General features: G+C 43.7%; 2 protein-coding genes across 2 annotated transcripts; one reads left to right on the top strand and one right to left on the bottom strand.

Moving 5' to 3' along the window:
* The first annotated feature begins 2903 nt into the window (after nucleotides 1-2903).
* LOC119088024 (tubulin beta-4B chain-like) lies at nucleotides 2904-13020 on the top strand. Its single transcript, XM_037205827.1, has 3 exons — nucleotides 2904-3105; nucleotides 12400-12508; nucleotides 12803-13020. Exons 1-3 carry the CDS (start codon nucleotides 3103-3105, stop codon nucleotides 13003-13005), a joined length of 315 nt encoding a protein of 104 aa, XP_037061722.1. The 5' UTR covers nucleotides 2904-3102; the 3' UTR covers nucleotides 13006-13020.
* A 3997-nt stretch (nucleotides 13021-17017) lies between these two features.
* Nucleotides 17018-17993, bottom strand: LOC114701325 (radixin-like). The gene has a single exon (XM_037205828.1). The coding sequence runs from the start codon at nucleotides 17852-17854 to the stop codon at nucleotides 17033-17035; it is 822 nt and encodes a 273-aa protein (XP_037061723.1). The 5' UTR covers nucleotides 17855-17993; the 3' UTR covers nucleotides 17018-17032.
* Between the last annotated feature and the right edge of the window lie 3772 nt (nucleotides 17994-21765).

The following is a 21765-nucleotide window of genomic DNA, read 5'->3' on the forward strand; positions in this document are numbered from 1 at the left end:
AGACAAAAGGTAGAAGGGATCATTTAAGTTAAGGAAAGCTGGCTAGAAATGAAGCCAAGCCAAGACCAGGCATTTATACATAAAAATAAGCCTCTGTGTGTGATTTTTTGGGAGCTAGGTGGCGGGCCCCCAAAAGAGCAAAAACAAACAACAACAGGAGGCTGAGTAGCAATTAGCTGACAGGAAGTGGTAGGGAAGAACTAAGTGTATCGAGGGTTCTTTAGTTGGGGCTGAGCAGAAGGCTGGTCCTTTTTCGGGAAATGTGAGCAAGGAGAGAAAGTTAGCTATTTTCTATTCAATCTGTCTGAGTTAGCATGATTTTACTTCAACCTTTGAATCCTGAGTTCTATAGAAAGATAGAGATTTAGATAAGGTTTGCTTTGGTGGCCATGACAGAGCTGGTACCTGAGGGAACAGAATTCCCTCCTGGCTCTGGCCCATGTGGCTGAACTGCTGCAGATAGCTGAGGAATTGCAATGGCCGGTTGGGACAGCAATTGCTTAAGGTGCAGCCATTGTATTAAACGCAAAACAATGTTGGTGCCCAGCGTAGGGCACCGAAATGTAGTTGGTTTTTCTTTTTTACTCTTTGGGGGGGTCTGCCACCCAGCTCCCAAATAAATACAGGGAGACATAGTCTTACTTATGAATGCCTGGTCTTAGCTTGTCTTGTTTCTGGCCAGCTTTTATTAACTTAAATTATCCCATCTACCTTTTGCCTCTGGGCTTTCACCTTTCTCTATTCTATATTCCTTTCTTTCCTTCTTACTCCATGTCTGGCTGTGTGGCTAGGTGTCTGACCCTGGCATTCTCCTCTCCTTCTCCTTTTCTTCTTCTCTTATTTATTCTCTCTGCCTGGCAGCCCTATCTGTTTCTCTCTCCTGCCCAGCTATTGAACGGTCAGCTCTTTCTTAGACCAATCAGGTGTTTTAGACAGTCAAAGTAACACAGCTTCATGGAGTTAAACAAATGCAACATAAAAGAATGCAACACATCTCAGCATTATTAAACAAATATTCCACAGCATAAACGAATATAATACATCTTCAACTAATATTCTACAACAGAGGAGTCCATATTGGACTATGGGAGTGGCTAGAATCCAAAAGGCTTCTAGAGAGAAGAAAGGGACATTTAACCATGACTCAAATTCTAGGTTAAAACAATAGTGGGCCTTATGTCTTTTAAATCTGTAGAGGGACAGAGGAAAGACAGAAATACAGAAGCTTTAAAAGCAACAAAAGATTTATCTGTCTCCAAGATAAGGGCAACTTCACATATCCCCCTAAAGAGAGTGGCCCAGTACTGCTCTCCCCACATTAAAAAATGTTTAATTTTTCTTATAAGGAGTGTGTGTGCACATCATGTATATACAGGAGCCTGTGAAGGTGAGAGGATAGCATCTTCCCTCCTGCACCTGGAGTTACAGGTGTTGTGAGCTGCCATGTGGATGCTGGGAATTCAACGGGGGTCCTCTGCAAGACCAGTCTTCTCATTTTTCTAAGAAAGCAGTTCTCTTTCTTTCTAAAGAACTTTCACACACTCTCAACTATTTGTTAAAGGCCCTTTTCATGTTTGATTTAGGTGAGATGAGCAACAAGAGGAGAGATAAGACAGAACCCTCAAGTTTGAGAAGACATGATTAATGGGGTAAAGATGAAAGATTTAATCTCATTGGGAACAAAGGTCATTGAGTTTCTCAGAAGCCAGCTATCAATAATTAACTCTAAGAGATCCTTCATTTCAGCTCCAGAAAAAAAAATCTCTTGTTCTCTGATAGGCATTGGAGGTAAATTCTAAATAGGAATCTCCCTATCAGAGAAAAAAGGAGAAACCAAATTACCAGCCTAGTAATTCCATTTGCTAAACTTGGGGGTCCCCCATTCATGGATGGGAAGGGACCAGGAGAGTTTAACTATCACACCCTTTGTCTTAGTCGCTGTTCTATTGCTGTGAATAGACATCGCGACCAAGGCAGTTCTCATATAGGAAAGCACTGAATTGGTGGCTCAGTCCATGAGCATCATGGTGGGAAGTAGAGTGGCAGGGAGGCCCGCACGGGAGCAGTAGCTGAGAGCTCACATCAGATCTGCCAGTCGTAGGCACAGAGAGAGAGAGAGTGAGACTGGGCCTGGCCTGGGCTTCTGAAATTCAAAGCCCACTCCTAGTGACACACCTCCTCCAACAAGACCACACCTCCCAGTCCTTCCCCAACAGTTCCAACAACTGAGGACCAAGCCTTCAAACATTTGAGCCTAAGGGAGGCATTCTCATTCAAACCACCACACCCTCCCATCCTTTCTGAGTTTGGCTTTGTTCATACTGACCTTAATGAGTCAGTAGCCTTCAAATTACATGAACTTGGGGGATGAATCCCACGGAAATGTTACCGTCTAGGGGTCTTGGGTTGGGTTTGTTTTCTCCATTGACTAAAGAATTAAAATCTGGGAAATAGGTCATAGTCACAGCAAGCAAACACCTTTTATTAAAAGTGAAAGTGTATCCATGTAGCGCCGTCTCCCCCCCAAGACAAACTCACCACGTGTGGGAAGGAGATCCAGAAACTGAAATCTGCACCCTCCTCCCTGAGGAGGGATTGGGTTTTTAAGTGTTTGGGGTAGCATAGGTCAGGTCCCCCTCACCTCATTTTAGACTGGTGAAATTAGACAAGGAAAAGTGAGCTAGTTGGGTTATAGCGTCCAGGGTCAGGGCCTGCCTAGGCCGTGTCAAGGCAGATCAGCCAGAGGGAGTCCACCACAGGAGGAAGGAACTGTCGACTCTTTGTCCTGGGAGATGAAGGAGCCAGAAGAATGCCATCTTGTTTATGAATGGCCTCTTTCCCTGTCTGTCTGTCTGCCAGAGTGTTCTCTGACCCCTATATTCCCTCATGCACTGCCCTTTCCAGAGCACAAAGCCTGACTCCATACCCTATCAAGTCTGGGGACTTTGCCAGGCACTTACACCCATCAGCTCCAGATCCTGGCAGTGGATGACTTCCCACACCTCAGAACCAAGCCCATCCCTGTGGTCCAGGACCACAGCGAGGCTGCTATCTCTTGACCATGACCTGTGACTACTCTGCAGCTGGCGTTTGGTATATGAAATGGTAAGCAAAGATGTAACCGGTTGGTCCACCGATGTGTCCTTCCATATATTACCAGGGGAGATGGATTTTATCAACACACAGGGGTTTGGCTTGCATTCACATGGGTGTCAGAAGGGCAAGTGTGTCTCTGCTTCTCAGTAATGGGCAAAGGAAATGCTTTGGATGGATGAGGGCAGAAAGGCGAAGGTGGTGATGGCACTCACCTGAAAAGCAAATTCCTTAAGTCCCAGAGACCATCTTCTAGGTCCACTGGGAAAGTGCACAATAAGCAAAGACCTGGCACCAGGCCAAACAGGATGTTTCACACAGAGACATGCTAGTCCTGTCCCCATCCTGGTCTGAGAACTGGAGAGCACACTGGCGAGCCTTTTCCCATGGGCAGGGCTGGGGGAGGGGAGGGCTTTCTTTTCTCACGGGTCTCAGAGGGTCCCACCTCATGTGAATAAAGAGGACTCATTCTTGCTCCAAGGACCCCCTCCTCCCCCCCAAAAAAAGGAACCAAGGGTGTGAATAAAAATAGAAATGAGCTCAGCACTCTCACAAGCAAGGTTCTCAATGGATCTGGACCTTCAGTGAGTGGAAATAGCTCATTTGAAATAGAATCCCACGGACAGGCCTCTGGGCTTTCTGTTTTTGCCACATTAACACCCCAACAAAGGGCTGCGGCATCATCGCTAAGGCAGGAAATGAGGGGGTGAGTAGACATTGGCCGCATTCCTCCCTTCCTCTGAGTTCAGGCAGACAGTCCTGGAGGCTGGGTGCTGGTTGCCTAGGAAACTGCTTGGATGTGAATCTCCAGAAAAAGCGCTGTCTGCATCAGGAGATGCAATTACTGTTTTTTTGTTTGTTTTATTTTTTTCTTCCTTTCTTTCTGGTATTGTATGATACTGGGGGCAGGGAGGAGCCTTCTTTTAAACCTCCTGAACCAATTTCTTCACATGTAAAGAGATTCTCTCTCTCTCTCTCTCTCTCTCTCTCTCTCTCTCTCTCTCTCTCTCTCTGTGTGTGTGTGTGTGTGTGTGTGTGTATATATGTGTGTGTGTGTGTGTGTGTGTGTGTGTGTGTATGTAGTATCATTGCTGGTTACTGAACCTAGCAGACACTTGGTGTGGCTTTTCTCTCTTTTCTTCTACCCACCTCACCAGCTTGCTGCACTTAATAGGCACCAATTGAATAAGCAGAATATAAATGAGATGAAGAAATAGGTTTGTTAATGAGACCCTTAACTCCATTTATGTAACTTGCATGATAGTAAAAGCTTAAGCAAGTTTCATGACACAGTGTTAGATTATTGGTCTTTTGTAAATTGAAAAATCATTAAAGATGCAAATACTTCTAATTCACCACTTCTAAGAAACACACAGTTATTGTTTTCTCTTTGAATAAGCCTAGCTACAGAGTGGGGGTAGGTGTTGAAGTTTCTCAGTAAATCACTCGCTTTTCCTCTACTTGTGTTCAGACCCAACTGAGATAGATGTGGAGTCGGCAAACAGGAGGAGCCATCTCCGTGTGGAACAGCAATGGGCGTTTTAATTGCATTGTTCTGACTGGAGAGAATCCACACTCCACATACAGGTAGGGTTGGAATCCACACTCCACATACAGGTAGCATTGGACTGCCTCCATTGCTCCCAGATTTAGCTCCCAGCCAAGGTTGTACCCATTCCTGCTGTGGGTAGCCAGTACACACCCTCTGCAGACACCAGTGAGGCAGTGTCTCATAAGGAGGAGCTCTTAGTCAACATGCACGTAAAAAGACTTTAAAAACGACAAGTCTGTCGTTTAAGTAGCAAAGCAGAAGTTGTAGAGACTGCCAGACTTCTATGAGGCTTTCGCTTCCCCCAGCTGCGGGTAGCTGGGGCCATCAGGGTATTCCTTTGTCAGAGCTGTCTTCAGATTAAGAGAATGGCCTCCCCAAAGTCATGGCCCTGATGGTCAGGACTGGCCAGATGGAAGGGAGTATAGAGCTTTACTCCCTTGCCTCAACTGGGGACATCTCTGAAGAGCTCTTTAGGATGACTGATACCATCCCAGAGGCTGCAGGACTCAGCTTGTGGCTTCTTCCCTATCTCCTCTAGTTTGCACCATGTTTCATGTATAAATCTCTGTCTTTCCCCCAAGGAACTGGTTTGAGAAAATTAATTTCAAAGTAACTACATCATGCCTTAGATTGTAAGAAGTGATAGATGCCCATGGAGAACTGTATCTAAAAATCCCTGTTTTCAGTCATTTCCTTCATATAGTTAGATGATCATATTTCCCTCAGTTTTTTTCCCATTTCTTATCTGTAGAGTTCCTATCTATGTGCTATTGAACCTTCCAGACTATTCTCTCCTGCTTCCCACTTCTTCTTATCCTCCTCCTCCTCCTTCTTCTTAACTCTACTTTTTAGAAGAGTTATCCAACTTTTCTTCCAGCGTCTCCACTGGATTTTCCTGATGTTATTACATTTTGTGGTTCCTGAAAACCTTTTTTAAAAAATTCTTTAGACTTTAGTTTTACTATTTTATTTTGAGACATGGTCTTCCTCTGTAGCCTAGGATGGCTTGGAATTCATTGTGTAGCCCAGACTGACTTTGAACTCATTGGGGTTTTTTTTGTTGTTGTTGTTGGGTTTTTTTTTTTTGTTGTTGTTGTTGTTTTTTGGGTTTGGTTTTTTTTCCATGTACAAGAACATAAGAATTGAGTTTTATTCATGAATTCTCAGCCCTAATATTTTCAATGGTCTTTCTGTGATGAGTTTATTTTTAAAAAAAGTGAGGACAATTGGCAGAGACATTTGTGAGGACCACAGCACTTATCCCACTGCTCTCTCTCTGATCCTGGGATTTGTTATCTTTCTAAGTGCAGCTTCTCATAAAAGGAATCACATGACCCCCCAGTGGAGAAGCTCCAGTAGAGAACCTAAGGACAGCAATTCATTTTTAATTACCAGATAGAGTATTTCAACAACAAAAGGCTTTCATAAGCACAACAGATTTCTAAATAAGGATAAGGCTGTGTCTGTGGACATTTTAGTCATAACTTTGAACTCATTGTAATCCTTTTGCCTCAGCTCTTGAGGAGCTGAGATTACAAGCATGAGCCTCCACACCTAGCCAGGTCTTCTATTCTTATTTCCCGGACTCACTGTTTTGTCTTATCTAAAGATACTCATGAGATTTTCAAATATTTTTCTTCTCCCTACATGATATCTATATATCCTCCTTTCTCTGTTGGCTTGGGTCTCCTGGTGTAGTGGTATTTGGTTGCCTCTCCATTTTTTAAGATCTATTTTTATTTTTGATTATGTATGTCTGTGTGTGTGTCTGTGTGTCAGTATGTTCATATGAGTGAAGATGCCCGAGGAGAACAGAGGCTTCAAATCCCCTGTATTTAGAGTTACAGGCAGTTGTGAGCTGCATGAAATGGGTTCTGGGAACTGAACTCCACTGTAAGAGCAGTAAGTGCTTTTAACCTCTGACTCATCTCTTCAGTCCTATCCATACTCACTAAAAACATCTTTTTAAATATTCTATTTATTTTTATTTTTTATGAGTGTGTATTTGTCTGCACATATCTATGTATACCATGTGAGTGCCTGGTGCTCACAGAAGCCAGAATCAGATACCAGATCCTCTAGAACTAGAGTTATAGTTGAGAGCCACCATGTAGATGCCAGGAACTGACCCCAGGTCCTCTGTAAGAGTAACAAGTGTTCTTGCCTGCTGAGTCATTTCTCCAGCTCTTAAAAGCCTTTAAAAATTATATTTATTTATGGAGAAAGTTGCATGGGCCATGGCACACATGTTGAGGTCAGAGAACAATGTGCAGAAGTTGGTTCTCTTCTATCATGTGGAGTCCCAGGGATTGAACTCAGATGGTCATGTTTGGTGATAAAAGACCTGTACTTGATAGCCATCTTACTAACCCATGCCCATTCATATTTATAAGAGATACACCAAAAACTGTCCTATGTGTCTACTTGAGGAAGCACCCAGTACCTAGCTGTTTGGTCAAACAGTGGCTTATAATGGTTCAAGGTCCCCTAATTTAATTTAACTCCTACCAATTATTTAAACATATTGTCTTCTTTCCTTACCTTAATAATTCTTTACCTCTGATATGAGTTTTTTTCCAGACACCAGGCAATTTAAAGAGTCCACTGTAGCTGTATGTTTCTCCAGTCCCATCTGCCCCTGAGGTCCCACAGATACTTTTAAAGTAATCATTCAGAGGCTTAATATTAATTGCAAATTATATGACCAAGGGGTCAGGCTTTTTGCTAGCTAGCTCTTTTTTTTTTTTTTTTTGGTTTTTTGAGACAGAGTTTCTCTGTGTAGCTTTGCGCTTTTTCCTGGAACTCACTTGGTAGCCCAGGCTGGCCTTGAACTCACAGAGATCCACCTGGCTCTGCTCTGCCTCCCGAGTGCTAGGATTAAAGGCATGCCCCACCATCGCCCGGCCTGCTAGCTAGCTCTTATAACTTAATTCAACCTATTTCTATTAATCTCTATGTTGCCATGTGGCCATGGTGTTATGGGTCTGTTGGTATCTTGTTGCTCCTTTGGCAGTGGGCTGGTGTCCCCTCAACTCTACCCTTCTTCCTCTTGTCTTCAGTTTGAATGTACCACCTAACCTTATCCTGTCCTGCCATAGGCCAATGCAGCTTTATTTATCAACCAGTCAGAGCAACACATATTCACAGCATCTCACAGCAGTCTACAATATGATATGTGCAAAAACAAAGCATAAAAAGAGGTTGCAACTTCTTTTCCCACCAAAGCCCTCAAGAGGCCATAGAGTCAGAGGCTCTGGGTTTGGAAGGAACTGAAAAGGCTAATGCTACAGGAAGCCATGGGTGGGTTGCTTTGTGTCTAGGACCACTAGGCAGATCATCGCTTCAGTTCACCATGATCACCACACTTCCCCATGCTCTGCTTTGGAAAATGATAGATAAAGAACTAAGGCACTCCTATGTTAGCTCTTAGCAATTATTAGGGCATGATCCTGACTTCCTGAAGGATGCCTGTGATGCTCTCAGAGATGCTGTGTGTTCCCACAGATGTTTCAGATGCCTGTGTATCAATATTCAGATCACAAACGGGAATCCATCAAATTGCCACCTGTATCTTAAACCCTCCTGTAGGAGACCTTCATATGCAGCTTCTTGCAAATCTCCAGTCTGATTGTATGTTGTCACCTCTTAGCTTCAGTAGTTATTCTTTCTAGTTTTGACATTAAACCAAAGCTCTCATTTTAAAGGAATAAACTGTATTCTGGAGCCATTTTGAATTACTCCAAATTCTGTGTTCCAATGTGGAAGCAGTTTTATGAAATTTTTTATAGTTTTATAGAGCCAACAAAAGTCATACATCAAGGCAAGTTTGAAATACCATGGTGAGTACACCAGAGAGGCAGATACATTGAAATGGGGGGGGGGACTTCTCTATAGGTCAAGATGTTATTTGATGACATTCTTAGCTCTTGGATTGTTGGAAACTAGTATTCTGATAAGTCAATAGTTTATAAGAGGTTTTTTTTATTTATTATCATGAGGTGTCAGTTCAGATACAGAGTGAGGCAAGGAATGGCTGTCTCAGAGGCTAAAACTAGACCAAGATAAAGTAACTTGCCTCCGAGCCTACAAAATTCTAATTTCTCCATAGTACTAAAATTCCAATTGACCCATCAGTCTTTGCAGACACAGATTCCTTCTAGGAGTATTTTGTTCACAGCCAAACACAGCTTCTTTTCAGGAATTTTCATCCACTCATCTATTCTGTGTTTATGTGTGTTATTTTTCCTTTCCTGTGATAGAATTCCATGACCAAGGCAACTTAAAGAAGGAAGGGCTTGTTTGCACTTACAGTTAGCTACAAAGTGGTAAGTATCCATCGTTATTACTGCAGGGAGTCAGGGCAGCAGGCTGGGGTGGTGGCTGGAGCATGGGGGTTCACATCTTGAACAGAAAGGACAAAGCAGAGAGTAAACTGGAAGTGGCATGAGTCTCTAGACTCTCAATGCCCTCCTCCAGTCACGTGCTTCCTCCAAGAGTTTGTCACTCATTCCAACCACCGCATTCCAAAACCGGGTCCTCATAGGTTTGTGGCCGTAGTATAATACAAAAATGCTTTTAGTCCAACTTCAAAAGTCCTGATAGTCTTCTATAGATTCAACCCTGTTTAAAAGTCCAAAGTCTCTTTTGAGAGAGAGTGACTTGTAAAATAAGAAAGCAAATTACTTATTTTCAATATACAATGGCACAGAGTATGCATTTCCATTCCAAAAAGGAGGACTGGGGGCACAGTGAGGAAATACTGGACACAAACAAGACTAGAACTCAGCACAAACACCAAATCCTCTAGATCAAAGTCCCATATCTGGAAATTTAATTTCAAAGGGCTTGGATGACTCTACTTTCTAGTCTTTCTCCCCGTGACACACATCTCTCTCTTGGTCTGGCCCCACTCCCAGTATGCAGCTCTCCTTGGCAGGTATCTCGTGGCTCTAGCATTTCTAACATGTCTGGGTCTCTGAGGGAGCCTGGGCTTCATGTCCACAGCTGTGAAAAATGGCCTCCCAGGGTCTCCTGCCCTCTCAGGATCTCACACAGGGATTCCCCTCCCACATGTTGCCAGGCCCCAGTGGCCCTCTGAAACCACAGAGGAAGATTCCACAACCCCTTTAGTCTTGCATCCATCATGACTTTAAAGCTAGAACCATGAGGAGGACACTGCCAAACTCTGTTACCTGCTTGGGATGGAACTCTGCCCCTCGAATGACATTTAGAGCAGGCTTTTAACCCAGTCACTTTTTAGGATCAGAAAATGCCTCAGGCTCTCTTTTCACAAATCAGAAGCTTATCTGAGTGGCAAGACCTCACTCAGCTACTTTAGTTACTTTTATGTTGCTGTGATAAAACACCATGACCAAGACAACTTACAAAAAGAAGAGTTTGTTTGAGTTTATGGTCCCAGAGGAATGAAAGTCCATTACCATCATTCCCCGGGGGTGTGGCCACCACAGGCAGGTACGGTGAATTGAACAGAAAGCTGACGGTTCACATCTTAAACCACAAATACAAAGCAGACAGAGCAACCGGAAATGGCCTGGGCCTTTACACTCTCAAAGCAGACACTGAGTGACACACTTCCTCTAATAAGACTGCACCTCTTAAACCTCCCCAAACAGTGCCACAAGCTGGGAACACTTGTTCAAAATACCTGAGTCTTCGGGGGACTGTTGTAGACTATTTCACTATGCAAAGATGTGTTACATTTGTTTATGCTGTGGAATATTACTTTAACTGTGTAAAGGTGTGCTACATTTGTTTATGCTGCGTTTGTTTAATGATGTAAGGATGTGTGTTTAATTATGTAAAGATGTGTTGCATTTGTTTCACCTTGCCTGCCTAAGGCACCTGACTGGTCTAATAAAGAGCTGAACAGGAAGTAGCTAGGTAGAGCAAGGGTAGGCTGGGTTGGCAGGCAGAGAGAATAAGTAAGAGGAAAATTCTAGGATCGAGAGAAGGGAGAGGAGAGAACGAGAGAGACACCTGGGGCCAGAAATTGATCCAGACAGGAGAAGCAAAGTAAGATATAAAGAAGGAAAGAAAAGTGAAAAGCTGTGAGGCAAAAGGTAGATAAAGAGAAACCGGTTAATTTAAGTTAAAAGAGCTGGCCAGAAATGAGCCTAAGCTAGGCAGAGCATTCAAAACTAACAATAAGTCTCCGCCATGATTTGGGAGCTGGTTGGTGGGCCAAAGAATTGCTACAGGGGACCTTCTCATTCAAACCACCACAGTCAGATGTAAGAGCAGTCTGGCTGTCGCATCTATCATCCCGTTAATCAGCAGGATTGAGTTAGCTGAGGGGGCTAGCGAGGTGGGTGCGCCATTCCTCTCTCAGCACCCCATGTGAGTCCCTCCCAAATTCTGTGCTTGTTTGAGAGAATGACCTTTCCCAAAGCAGGACTTCCACCAAGGGTATAGGAATAGCTGAACTCCCTTGCTAACAAGCTCCCACACCGCCCTCGGCTATTCTTCCGGAAGTGTGTGGTTACTCACATTTTTAACACCTATCAGTGTGAAAGCATGGTGGAAGATGGCCCGGCTGGCTCCAAAGGGGCGGTGGACATGATGCCAGTCTACCTGGAGAACTCACTGGCCAAACCTCAAGACAACGAGTTTTCATTCCATTGCTAGTCTCGTTTAATAATAGATCCGGGGAGGGAGCCGAAACAATGGAAGAGCAGCCAATGGCTTGCAGTTGCCTGCTTCTTACCCACGACTTTAGTTTCACCACACCTTAGCCAGGCTTCTAATCCTGTCCAAATGCCTCTAAATTTTGCCTTGTTTCCAGGCACCCAGGCATACACTGTCTGCCTAAACACCACAGAATCTGCGGATTAGGGAGAACACTGTTCCCTATGTAAGTGACCTGATTTTGCTACATGCTTATCCCCACCAATTTGCCACCTGGCTCCCCCATACCCATCAATTCCTGCATACTCTGCTTGTCATTTCCTAGTAAAGAAACTCCACATCTGTTTGATCCTGGATGCTTAAAGGGTACTGGCCTAGAATATTTCTCTTTTGTAATTGACTTTCCGTCTTTATCTAGACATGTGTTTCAGATGTAGCACCATGCAGATAAGGATCCTAAATAAATCCTGTTCACATGGGCACTGTCTACATGTATGTCTACATACAACATCATAGTCTTATTTCCACTTGTGAGCAAATGATGGCACTAGGTAGCGCTATAACTCCAAGCCACTGTGAGGCGTTCATATCAGGCACAGTGTATGTATGTGGGTGGGCATGATACAAAAATGTCTATCCCCCACCTCTTTCTGTTTGAGGTTCATAATAGAAGCTGCATCCTAATAATAACCAGCCTTCCACCGTTGTTCTGTTCCCCCTCAGGCTTCTCTCTAAACTCGTCCATTCAAGGCCAGTATGTATGACAGCTATAAACCTATGCATTTCAATGAGGTGCTGGGTCTGTGTCAGGAACCTTCAATCCCCTTGTCACAGAAATTCACCCTTACCTGGAGTGAGAGAATTGCTGCCTCTGCAGTTCTGGCAGGGGATCTGCTGTGCCCACTTCCTTCTCCAGGCTCCTCCCAGCCCTGCATCTGTGGTCATAATATGGCCGATGCACTCACTGCGCATTTCCAAGACCCTCTGCGGCAGCTGCTGCCCAAACACATAGGGACCAGCAGCTCCCTAGGCTCTTGCCTGCTGTCTGACCAAGGCCTTTCTGGGTAATACTTAGGATCCTAAGCATGATGTGATTCTCTGCATTTCAGTTTTGGGAGGTGATAAGCGATGAACATGGCATCGACCCCACTGGCAGTTACCATGGTGACAGCGACTTGCAGCTGGAGAGAATCAATGTGTACTACAATGAAGCTGCTGGTAAGGGTTTGGATGTCAGCCTTGCTTTCCATGCTGTGGCAGAGGAAGTGGCCTAGGAGCATGCAAACAGCAAGGAAATGCTTTCTGCATCTCATTGAAAATGCCAACTGCAAAAATTAAATAAATAAATAAAATAAATAAAAGCACTTTATAGCTCCTGAAGATTTCTGCATGCTTCATGTCTCCATTTTCTTTTTCTTCCTTTGTCTCAATGCTGGGATTTCTGTAATGAATTATGCAGCTACATCTATCTCCTTGCCAAGCCCAGTTGTAAGTCAGCTCTTGTCCCCACAGGCAACAAATACGTACCTCGGGCCATCTTGGTGGACCTGGAGCCGGGCACCATGGACTCAGTGAGGTCAGGACCCTTTGGCCAGATCTTCAGGCCAGACAACTTTGTTTTCAGTAAGTTGTCATGCTCCATGAGAGCTGGCCAAATGACTCACCCCTTCCCAGCAGCCATGGGCTTTATAGTTGTGTGTGCAGTGGCCAGCTGAGCCTGTGTCCACAGACCACAAGTCCTGACCTCACCTATGCAGCTGACAATATCATGTCTGTTCACTCCTGACAGCTCAGAGGAGAGTGTGGGCCTGTAGGGGCTGTTAAAGGCCTCCATGAGGAGAGGCCTCTAGGGGAGGGGTGGAGAGGATGAAAGTCTTCAAAGAGGGCATCACAGGCTGCAGGTGATTTCAAAGGACCAGTGATGCCAGGTAACCACTTCAGTGACCAAGGTGTAGACCAAATGCTTAGATCTGCCTTGCAGTGACTCTTTAATTATACCTAATTAAGAGTATCTACAGAATGTTCTCTGTGCCTATTTTCAGAGGCGGCTCCTTTCCTTCAAGTTGATTCTTTTGTTGAGACAATCTCATACACCCAAGGATGATCCTCTTACCTCTGCCACCTCAGTACTGGCCTTCCTGGCATATGCCACCATATTCAGCTCCCCAGTTTAATTCCAACCTCCCCCCCACCCTGAGTCTTGGAAAGGTGACTCTTATTTTTAAATCAATTTATAAAATCAGAAAGGTTGAAGATAATGAGGTGCTACAGCATAGATGGCATATGTTTATATTGTGTAACGTTTAAAACCTGGCTAAGCGTTTTCATCGCAAACATTTCCTTGGGGTAAAAACTCAGAATCCTCTCAGCTTTCTGACATGCACAGAACATTGTTGTTTCCATAGCAACAGCACAGCAGTGCTTCTACTCCCCTCAGCTGTAGCTTAGCAACTGAGATCAACATTTCCCCAACACTCTGGATCTCGGCCTTTTTGAGGGTCATTAATTTGTGGAAATTTTACCTTTGGAAACAAAAGTGTGTCTAAAAGATTATCCAGGATCTCCCAAGAATAGTCCCAGCTTGCTCTTCAGAGTTTTAATGACACAATCTGGGATTCCTATGTGTGTCTCTAATATTCTCTTTGTTCCGACAGGCCAGAGCAGCACAGGAAATAACTGGGCAAAAGGCCACTACACAGAGGGCACTAGGGGGTGGCACCAGTTTAGACATCATACCCTCTGGCATAGTCTTAGCCACCAAGGTCAAGCTCTGCAACACCACACTTTCTGAGCCCCAGTTTGTGGAGAAACTGATGAAATCTACTGCATCAATGAGACCCTGCATGACGTCTGCTTCTCCACCCTCAAACTGACCACACCCCTATATAATGACTTCACCTACCTGGTGTCAGTCACTCCTCAGGCCAGCTGAATGCAGACCAGAGCATGCTGCCTGTGAATATGGTGCCCTACAACTGACCAGCAGTATCGCCGGCCATCTTTCTGCTGGAAATGCTGGTGCATTTCCAGCAGCAGAGGTCATGTTCTCCCTAGGATACTGGTACTAACAACAAAACAGGTGGGCGAGGGGGTTAAAATACTAGTACAGCTTTTGCTGAGGCACTGGTGTGATGACGGCGTCTTGTAGCTGGTGTGGTCAGAGCTGTCCGATGACAGCACTTGGAACAGGGCAAAGCAGTGACAACAGCTTTGGACTGTTCCTTCAGTTCTGAGTCTAAGGCCTCCCTAGAGTAGAAGGGATTCAAAGCCCTGCTTCATGAGGGTCCTGGGAGAGGATGAGATAGTTAAGCCAGGAGCCCCACAGCTTAACTGGAAGTAAACATAGAGAACAGGTGTGATCTGCATGGGGTTGCCATGGGTCACCAAAAACCACCTGGCCACAGATAAAAAGGGACTTCCTAATTAATGTCTTTATAGTAACACTGTTAGTCCTGGCCACTGGTTCCTTTGGCTCTTATTGTTCTAGGACAAGGTAGAAACCTCTATGGATGCAACTCCAGTGGTTCCAGGGCTCATTTACCCAGTTAGCTGGGCTTCTGTGGAAGACTTCTCATGCAGTGGCAGGTTAGAACAACAACAACAAAAAACCTCTAGTTTGCCCATTTCCCATGTGGGACTCATGTGATGCTCTCTGGTCTCCTCTGCCACATGCCCTGGGTTGAGCCCTTGCTACCCATAGCCATCATTTGCTATCTAGTGCAAGTGGTTGGCTTTCTTATCATCTTTGGCTCCGTTCTCCATGACCCTTCTTGAGCATCCTAGGCTTTAAAGCATTCTCAAGATCTCCTTTCAAATTTCCCATCCCACATCATGGAAGAAGTCAAGTATAACCATCCCTCTATAGCCATAGGTCCCCTATCAGTAGATTGAGCCAACTTCAAGTTTCAGCTATTTGTGGGCAAAGGCTGTCTGTATTTGTACAGAGCATGCACAGACTTTGTCTTGCCGCTCTCTGTAAGCACTACAGTATAAACAGCTATTTAAATGACATTTACACTGCTTAGGTGTTGTGACTAATCTAGAGATGATTTAAAGTATACAAGGGGGTGTGGAAGGTCCTAGACATATACAAACTGCTGTATGGAGGGGATACACATTTGCAGGTTTATATAACCCTTTTCCATGGGTACTGAAGGACAACCTTGCTTGTAGCATGAATCTTAAAAGTTCTTATTAATAAAATCATACCTGAGGCAAGTTATTGGGGTCCATGCTGGTAGATCAGAGAGACAGAACAAGCCACAGCTATCTCACCTTGCCAATTCCTCAGCTGGTCCTGTTTCCTCAGACTGGAAGCCTCTGAGTCCTCGTCCGGAATGAATCTCAGCTGAACTGAACCAGCCAAATGCTTAACCAGCCAAAAGCTTCTAGTTTCTGGTTCTCACGCCTTATATATCTTTCTGCTTTCTACCACCACTCCCTGGGATTAAAGGCTGGCTTTCTGGGATTAAAGGCGTGTGTCACCATGCTAGGCTATTTCCAATGTGGCCTTGAACTCACAGAGATCCAGAGGGATTTCTATCTCTGGAATGCTAGGATTAAAGGTGTGAGTGCCACCATTTTCTAGCCTTTGTATCTAGTGACTGTCTGTTCTCTGACCCCAGATAAATTTATTAGAATACACAATACCACCACATTTCCTCTCTTTTTGTCTAAAATTAAAGAAAGCTTATAACTAATACAAGAAAAACTATCTTCAATAAGTATATGCAATATACAGTCAAGATTACATTCATAATGTCTAGTCCATTAACATTTGACAGATCCAGACAAAAAACTCCATTATATATTAACAATGTTCAGTCCAGTAACATCTGATAAACTCAGACCAAAAAATTTTCATTACTTATCTTATTTAAAACAAGTAGTTCCTTTTTAAAAGTAGATTCCATAATCTCCCTTTTTATCTTATCATATCCATATTTTCTTTTTTCTTTTCATAATAGATTCATTAGTCTACCTTTTGTCATTTTTATATCTTCCCCTTTTCTTCAGTGTAGATTCAATGATCCACCTATTTATCCTATTATTTCTTTATCTTTTTTCTCAGAGTAGATTCGATGATCTATCTCATATCTATATTCTCTTTTTCTTTTTGCTTTCTAGGGGTGAAGATATCTCTAGGGAATCTTGAAAAGAAAATTTTGGGGTTAATCATCAAGTCCTGTATCGTTTGTCCAGTCTCTGCATAATAGGAAAGTTCAGGGCTTGTTTCAAGTCCTTGTTTGAGTAGTCTGTCAGGCTGGATCATCTCAACTAGTCCTCTCGAAATTGTCCTGACCAATTTGTAGTCAAAAGTCGATTTTTCCATGGTATTAATCAGCTTAATGGCTTTATCATAGTCCATGTGGAATCATCGTTGTAGGATCCTGTCATATTTTTGAAGATTTCAAAGTCACTGTTAGGCGTGGTCATAGTTTCCTGCAGACTTTTTTTTTTTTTTTTTTTTTGCCTCCTCTGTGGTTTGGAACAATCACAGTCTGATAAATGTCTGTCTCTTGGAACCATGAACATTCTTCCCTAGAACAGAAAATCTTCCCAACAATTTCTCCCCACCATTTGTCTTTCCAAGCTTTTCCAAACTGACCTTTGCTGATGCTTTCTTGTAACATGATGGTCCTGGCAATTCTTCTCTGAACCAGCAGCAGTAATCAGGCTTTCTCCTTCTCATGTACAGTTCATGGTTTCCCATGCATAAGGCCAAAATCCGCTTATTAATTCTCAGACGAGGAGCATAGAAACAAAATCAGGTGCCTTTTTGTCAATTGGCTTTATAACAAATTTTTTGTCATTAAATGAAATATTTCGGATTTCACTCCAGGGAAAACCAATTTTAGGTGTTAACTTGTCGTCATGTTCATAAATATTCAGACCCAAAGCATCAACACCCAGCCACAATTCAGTGCCCTTCTTATTCTTGATTTCAAAATAGTTGACGCCATACATTTCTAGATCTTGAGCAATCTTCAGGTACTCCATCATCGAATCCTCCCTCAGCATCCCTCTGTGCTCTTCGTGCCAGTTCTGGATCCGCTCCTCCCACTGCTCTTTGGTCAGTTTGTGTTGTTCCAAAACACGCTGTGGTAGGAGTCTGTCATTAGCCAGGTATCCTGGTTTGTGAACCTCTTTATTATAATCTCCATACTTGACTTGGACAGCATACGAAGCCAAAAGAACTGCAGTTTCTGGTGGGCAATATATTTCATCATTTAAGATGGCTTCTTTAACTTGCAAGAAGAAAAGTCTCTGTGTTATTTCTTGAATCAATTCCTCAGACACATCTTCAGGAAAGAATTTAGCTCTAAACTTGAATTGTAAAGGATTTTCTTTTTTAACATCTTGCTGTGTCACCTTTTTATTCAGTTTTAGCCACGTAGAATATCCTTTGCTGTCTACATACTGCAGCCCAAAAAACCAGACCTCACGTAAACCAACTGTTTTTACAACCTGGTCAAAAAGTTGTTTGCCAGTTGTATTGGGCTGAATGGCAAATTCTAGCTCAGCATCCATCGTAGTTACTCGTACATTGATTGGTTTCGGCATTTTCCTTCTCTTGTTTGTTATCTTCTTTAGGAACTCTTCACTTCTATAAACTATTATTGCCTTTTACAGAACAAATAATTCATCTTCCCGGCCTTAGGCTTCCCTTTGCTGGGACAGTAGCTTTTCCAGGAACTCTGCAAGCATATCCCTTTCACCAAGCCTCATCTTCCGTCTTCAGTGAGTTCTGTATTCCTGTGTAATAAGTCACTACAAACTGAGCAGCTAAAAGTAAAGCAATCATTGTACAGTCTCCAGGGATCAGGAACCTAGCATTGAAGATGAGTCCCTTCCTCAGGACATCACAGAGTGGACCATCCTGGCCTACACTGTCATCTGAAGCTCAGAGGCTCTTTTCACTCAATTCATCTGAGGGCCTTCTCATCTCTACTGCTATTCACCAAAGACTGCTCTCCATATCTACAAGTGTCTAGCCATTTTCTGTGACACAGTAGCCCTCACTTTGAGGTCAACAGGCGAGCACACTGAGCCTGATGGTCCAAACTGAGGTGCTCTTCTGTCGCAGCTGCTAACAGTCTTGTTTTGGGGGGACCATTAGAGACAGCCTACCCAGGAAACCTTAAGGCAAACTGATGTGAAACCTGCCTATAAAAACCCATCTCAGCAGTACTTAGATTAGTGTTTGAACAGTTGGAGAAGGGGTCATCTTAGAATCTGCCTAACACACATGGACTGTGTAGAATGGAAATAACATGATCTTTGGACTCAGATAAACCTGTGCTTATCACAGGGTAAATAACTTAGCTCATTCGTTAGTAAGCCCTTTGTTTGTAGTGCCAAATGACAAAGGTGATCTGGCTAATAAACTTTGGAGAGGTCACATAGGTCCATTATAATGGAGGAAAACATCCTAATAAATTTTAGAAAGGTCATATAAATTCATTATAATGAATATATGTAATATTATATAACATTATATATATATATATGTATGTATGTATTTCTAACATGCATGCTTCGTGTTAGAATAGCCATGAAGTATTGGTGGTATTACATTAGTAGCAACATTTGGGGCTATGAGCACTATTATTTCTTGGTATCCAAGGAGATTGGTCCCAAGATCCCCGTGGATGCCAATAAAATGTTCAGATGTTTGCATATAACCTACACACTTCCTCCTGTTTACCGTGTGTTGTCTCTAGATTACTGATAATCCCTGATACGATGGCAAAGCTAGGCAAATAGTTGTTTAGCATGACAGAAAAACTGTCTGCACATGCTCAGTGTTGACACCTCTTTCTGTTTTTTTGGATATATTTCATCCATGATTGGTTGGTTCCATGGATGGGCCATGTGCATGGGCTACGTGGGCCAACTATAGAAAAAAACCTTTAAAATTCGTCTTACATCTGACACTTGAAGATAGTGCTTAGGGCTGTTTTGTACATGTGGCACTGAACAAATCTATAGTGACAGATGTGAAGCAGCAACCCTTCCAATTAGTCTGCTGTTTCTGGGGTTAATCTGGGATATAAAAAGACATGACAACCAGAAACGATTTGGGATTTCTCCGAAGGTCCCAGTTATATAGTCAGGGCAGCCCTGGATAGTTTGTTATTGTTCTTTGTTTGTTTGTTTTTGTTTTTTGTTTTGTTTTCATGTCTGAAGTGCTCTCAGCCCAATAAACACTTTTGAAACGATTACTCCAATATTCCTTTTTAGCTAAAGGATGTTGGTTGGTGTTTAGAAAGCACTTCCCCTTGGATTCAGCCTCCCATACAGACTGCTCTTGAGAAAGCAGCACCGACCACGGTAGGGACAGGGAAGGAAGGGTCGTTTCTGAATCAGAGGCTGAAATACAGCGGTGTGGCCGGGAAGGGCCCTCGTGGATGAACACACAGGGCAGCCATCTCCGAGCCAGGCTCTCTAACCCATGCTTGCAAATGTTTGCTGCAAAACTCTGCCCTGCACACTTTCCGCAAAGGCGGAATTATTAGTCTCTGTGCAAACAACTGGCATCCTTCCCTCCAGAAGAAAAGAAAATATTGATGTCAACCTGCCCAAGTTGCTATTTGCCTTGAAAGCAAAACTGAACAGATCTGGGGCTCCGGAATGTTCTGGAAGAACTGAATAGTGTTTTCTACACTAGCTTAGCAGGATGGAGGGTGGCATGTTCAGCCCCACCCAACTTCCTTGGCAAAACAGATCTTGGTTGTTCTGTGAATAGGTGATGAGGGAAACAGTGTTGCGAAGAAATGGGAACAAGGTCTCTCGCAGGTTAGGGTGCCTCACTCTGCTGCCCTGCGTGGTGCAGGGGGTCCTCTGGGGACCTGCAGACCCAAGGGGCTTGTGTAGAGAGGATCATTCAAAGGATGCTTCAACCGGCTGCTTAAGAGTGCCACTGTTTTGCCACATCTGCAGTCCACTGGTCCTTCTCACGGACCAAGAGTACACAAGGTAACAGAAGGGTGTGCCCACAACAGCATGGGGCACAGAGGGCAGAAAAGATTCAATTAAGCAGAACAGTGGTTCTCAAGCTTCTTAGTGCTGCGACCCTTTAATACAGTCCCCCATGTTGTGGTGCCTGCCAGCCATAAAATTATTTTTGTTGCTATTTCATAACTGTAGTTTTGCTACTGTTATGAATTGTAAATGATATGCAGGATATCTGATATCTCACCCCACAGGTTGAGAACTACTAAACTAGAGCACCGTATAGAAAGTAGTTGTGTCAGTCAGCTTCCTGTCCCTGAGACAAAATGCCAGGGATGAAACAAATGTCAGGAGGAAGAATGTTTCACTTGGCTTCTAATTTTAGCAGTTCGGTCAGTGATGGGTTGACTCATTGCTTTGTGGCCTGCGGTGGATGTGGGTACTTTAGGGTGGAAACTGATGGTGAAGGAAAGTGTTCTGTGAATGGTGGCTAAGAATTGAAAGACTGAGAGGAGGTGAGGGCCAGAGTCCCAATATCCCTTTAAGGGTATTCTCTCAGTGATCTAACTTCCTTCTACTAGACCCCACCTCTTAAAGGTTCCGCTACCCCCTTATAGGACCAGATGCTAGCAATCAAGACTTTAATGCAAGAGCATCTGGGGGATATGGATGGTACAAACTGTGGCGCTGACATGAGCTGATTCTGACTTAGGCAGGAGCATATGGGACAGAAGGAATGCACACTGAACCCTCTGCAATCAGGGGCCCAAATAAATCCTCCCTGTCTTGTTTTATCAGATATTTTGCCACAGTGGCAAGAATAATAAGGAATGCAAGCTCCCTGAGTGGGGGAGGGAGAGAAGAGGGCAGAGAAGTGGGGGGTGGGGGAGGGTAGAGAGGAAATCATGCCAGCTGCAATCACTCAGATGTATGTAACCAACATTTGCTATGTGGCAGGTGGGATTGTAACTGCTGTTACACATTGGACTGTTGAGTCTTTGTAACAGCCCCAGGGAGGTACAGTTGCTCCTCAGTGCCATGGAAATGGGCTCCAGGAGTCCATTAGATAGATACTCAAGTCTCTTATATAAAATGGTACAGACTCTTCACAGCCTATGCACAGCCTCGTTTAGACTACAGATTATTTCTAGATTACTAACAACACCCAACATTATACATATCATGTTGTATTTACTGTGTATGTCGTATTGTTTAGACAATGACAACAAAGTTGATACACACCCAGTTGGGAGCATTTGTTTCAAATAATTTTGACTCCTTAAATATGGTTAGATGAATATACAGATGCAGAGGGCTGGTAAGATGATTATTTGCAGTTCACAGACCAGGAAGTGAGTACACAGAGGTTAGGCCTTTGAGATTGGCACCCACTCACTCAGCCTGTGTGGCCTGTGCTCTTACCAGCCAGGGAATGAGGTGGGGGTGGTTCTTCCCTTCACACTGACAGCCTTAGCCATATGAAACAATTCGTTTTGTGGACTTGGTATGTCTAGGTGATG

This window comes from Peromyscus leucopus, chromosome 5, assembly GCF_004664715.2.
Source record: "Peromyscus leucopus breed LL Stock chromosome 5, UCI_PerLeu_2.1, whole genome shotgun sequence".
Classification (NCBI taxonomy): domain Eukaryota; kingdom Metazoa; phylum Chordata; class Mammalia; order Rodentia; family Cricetidae; genus Peromyscus; species Peromyscus leucopus.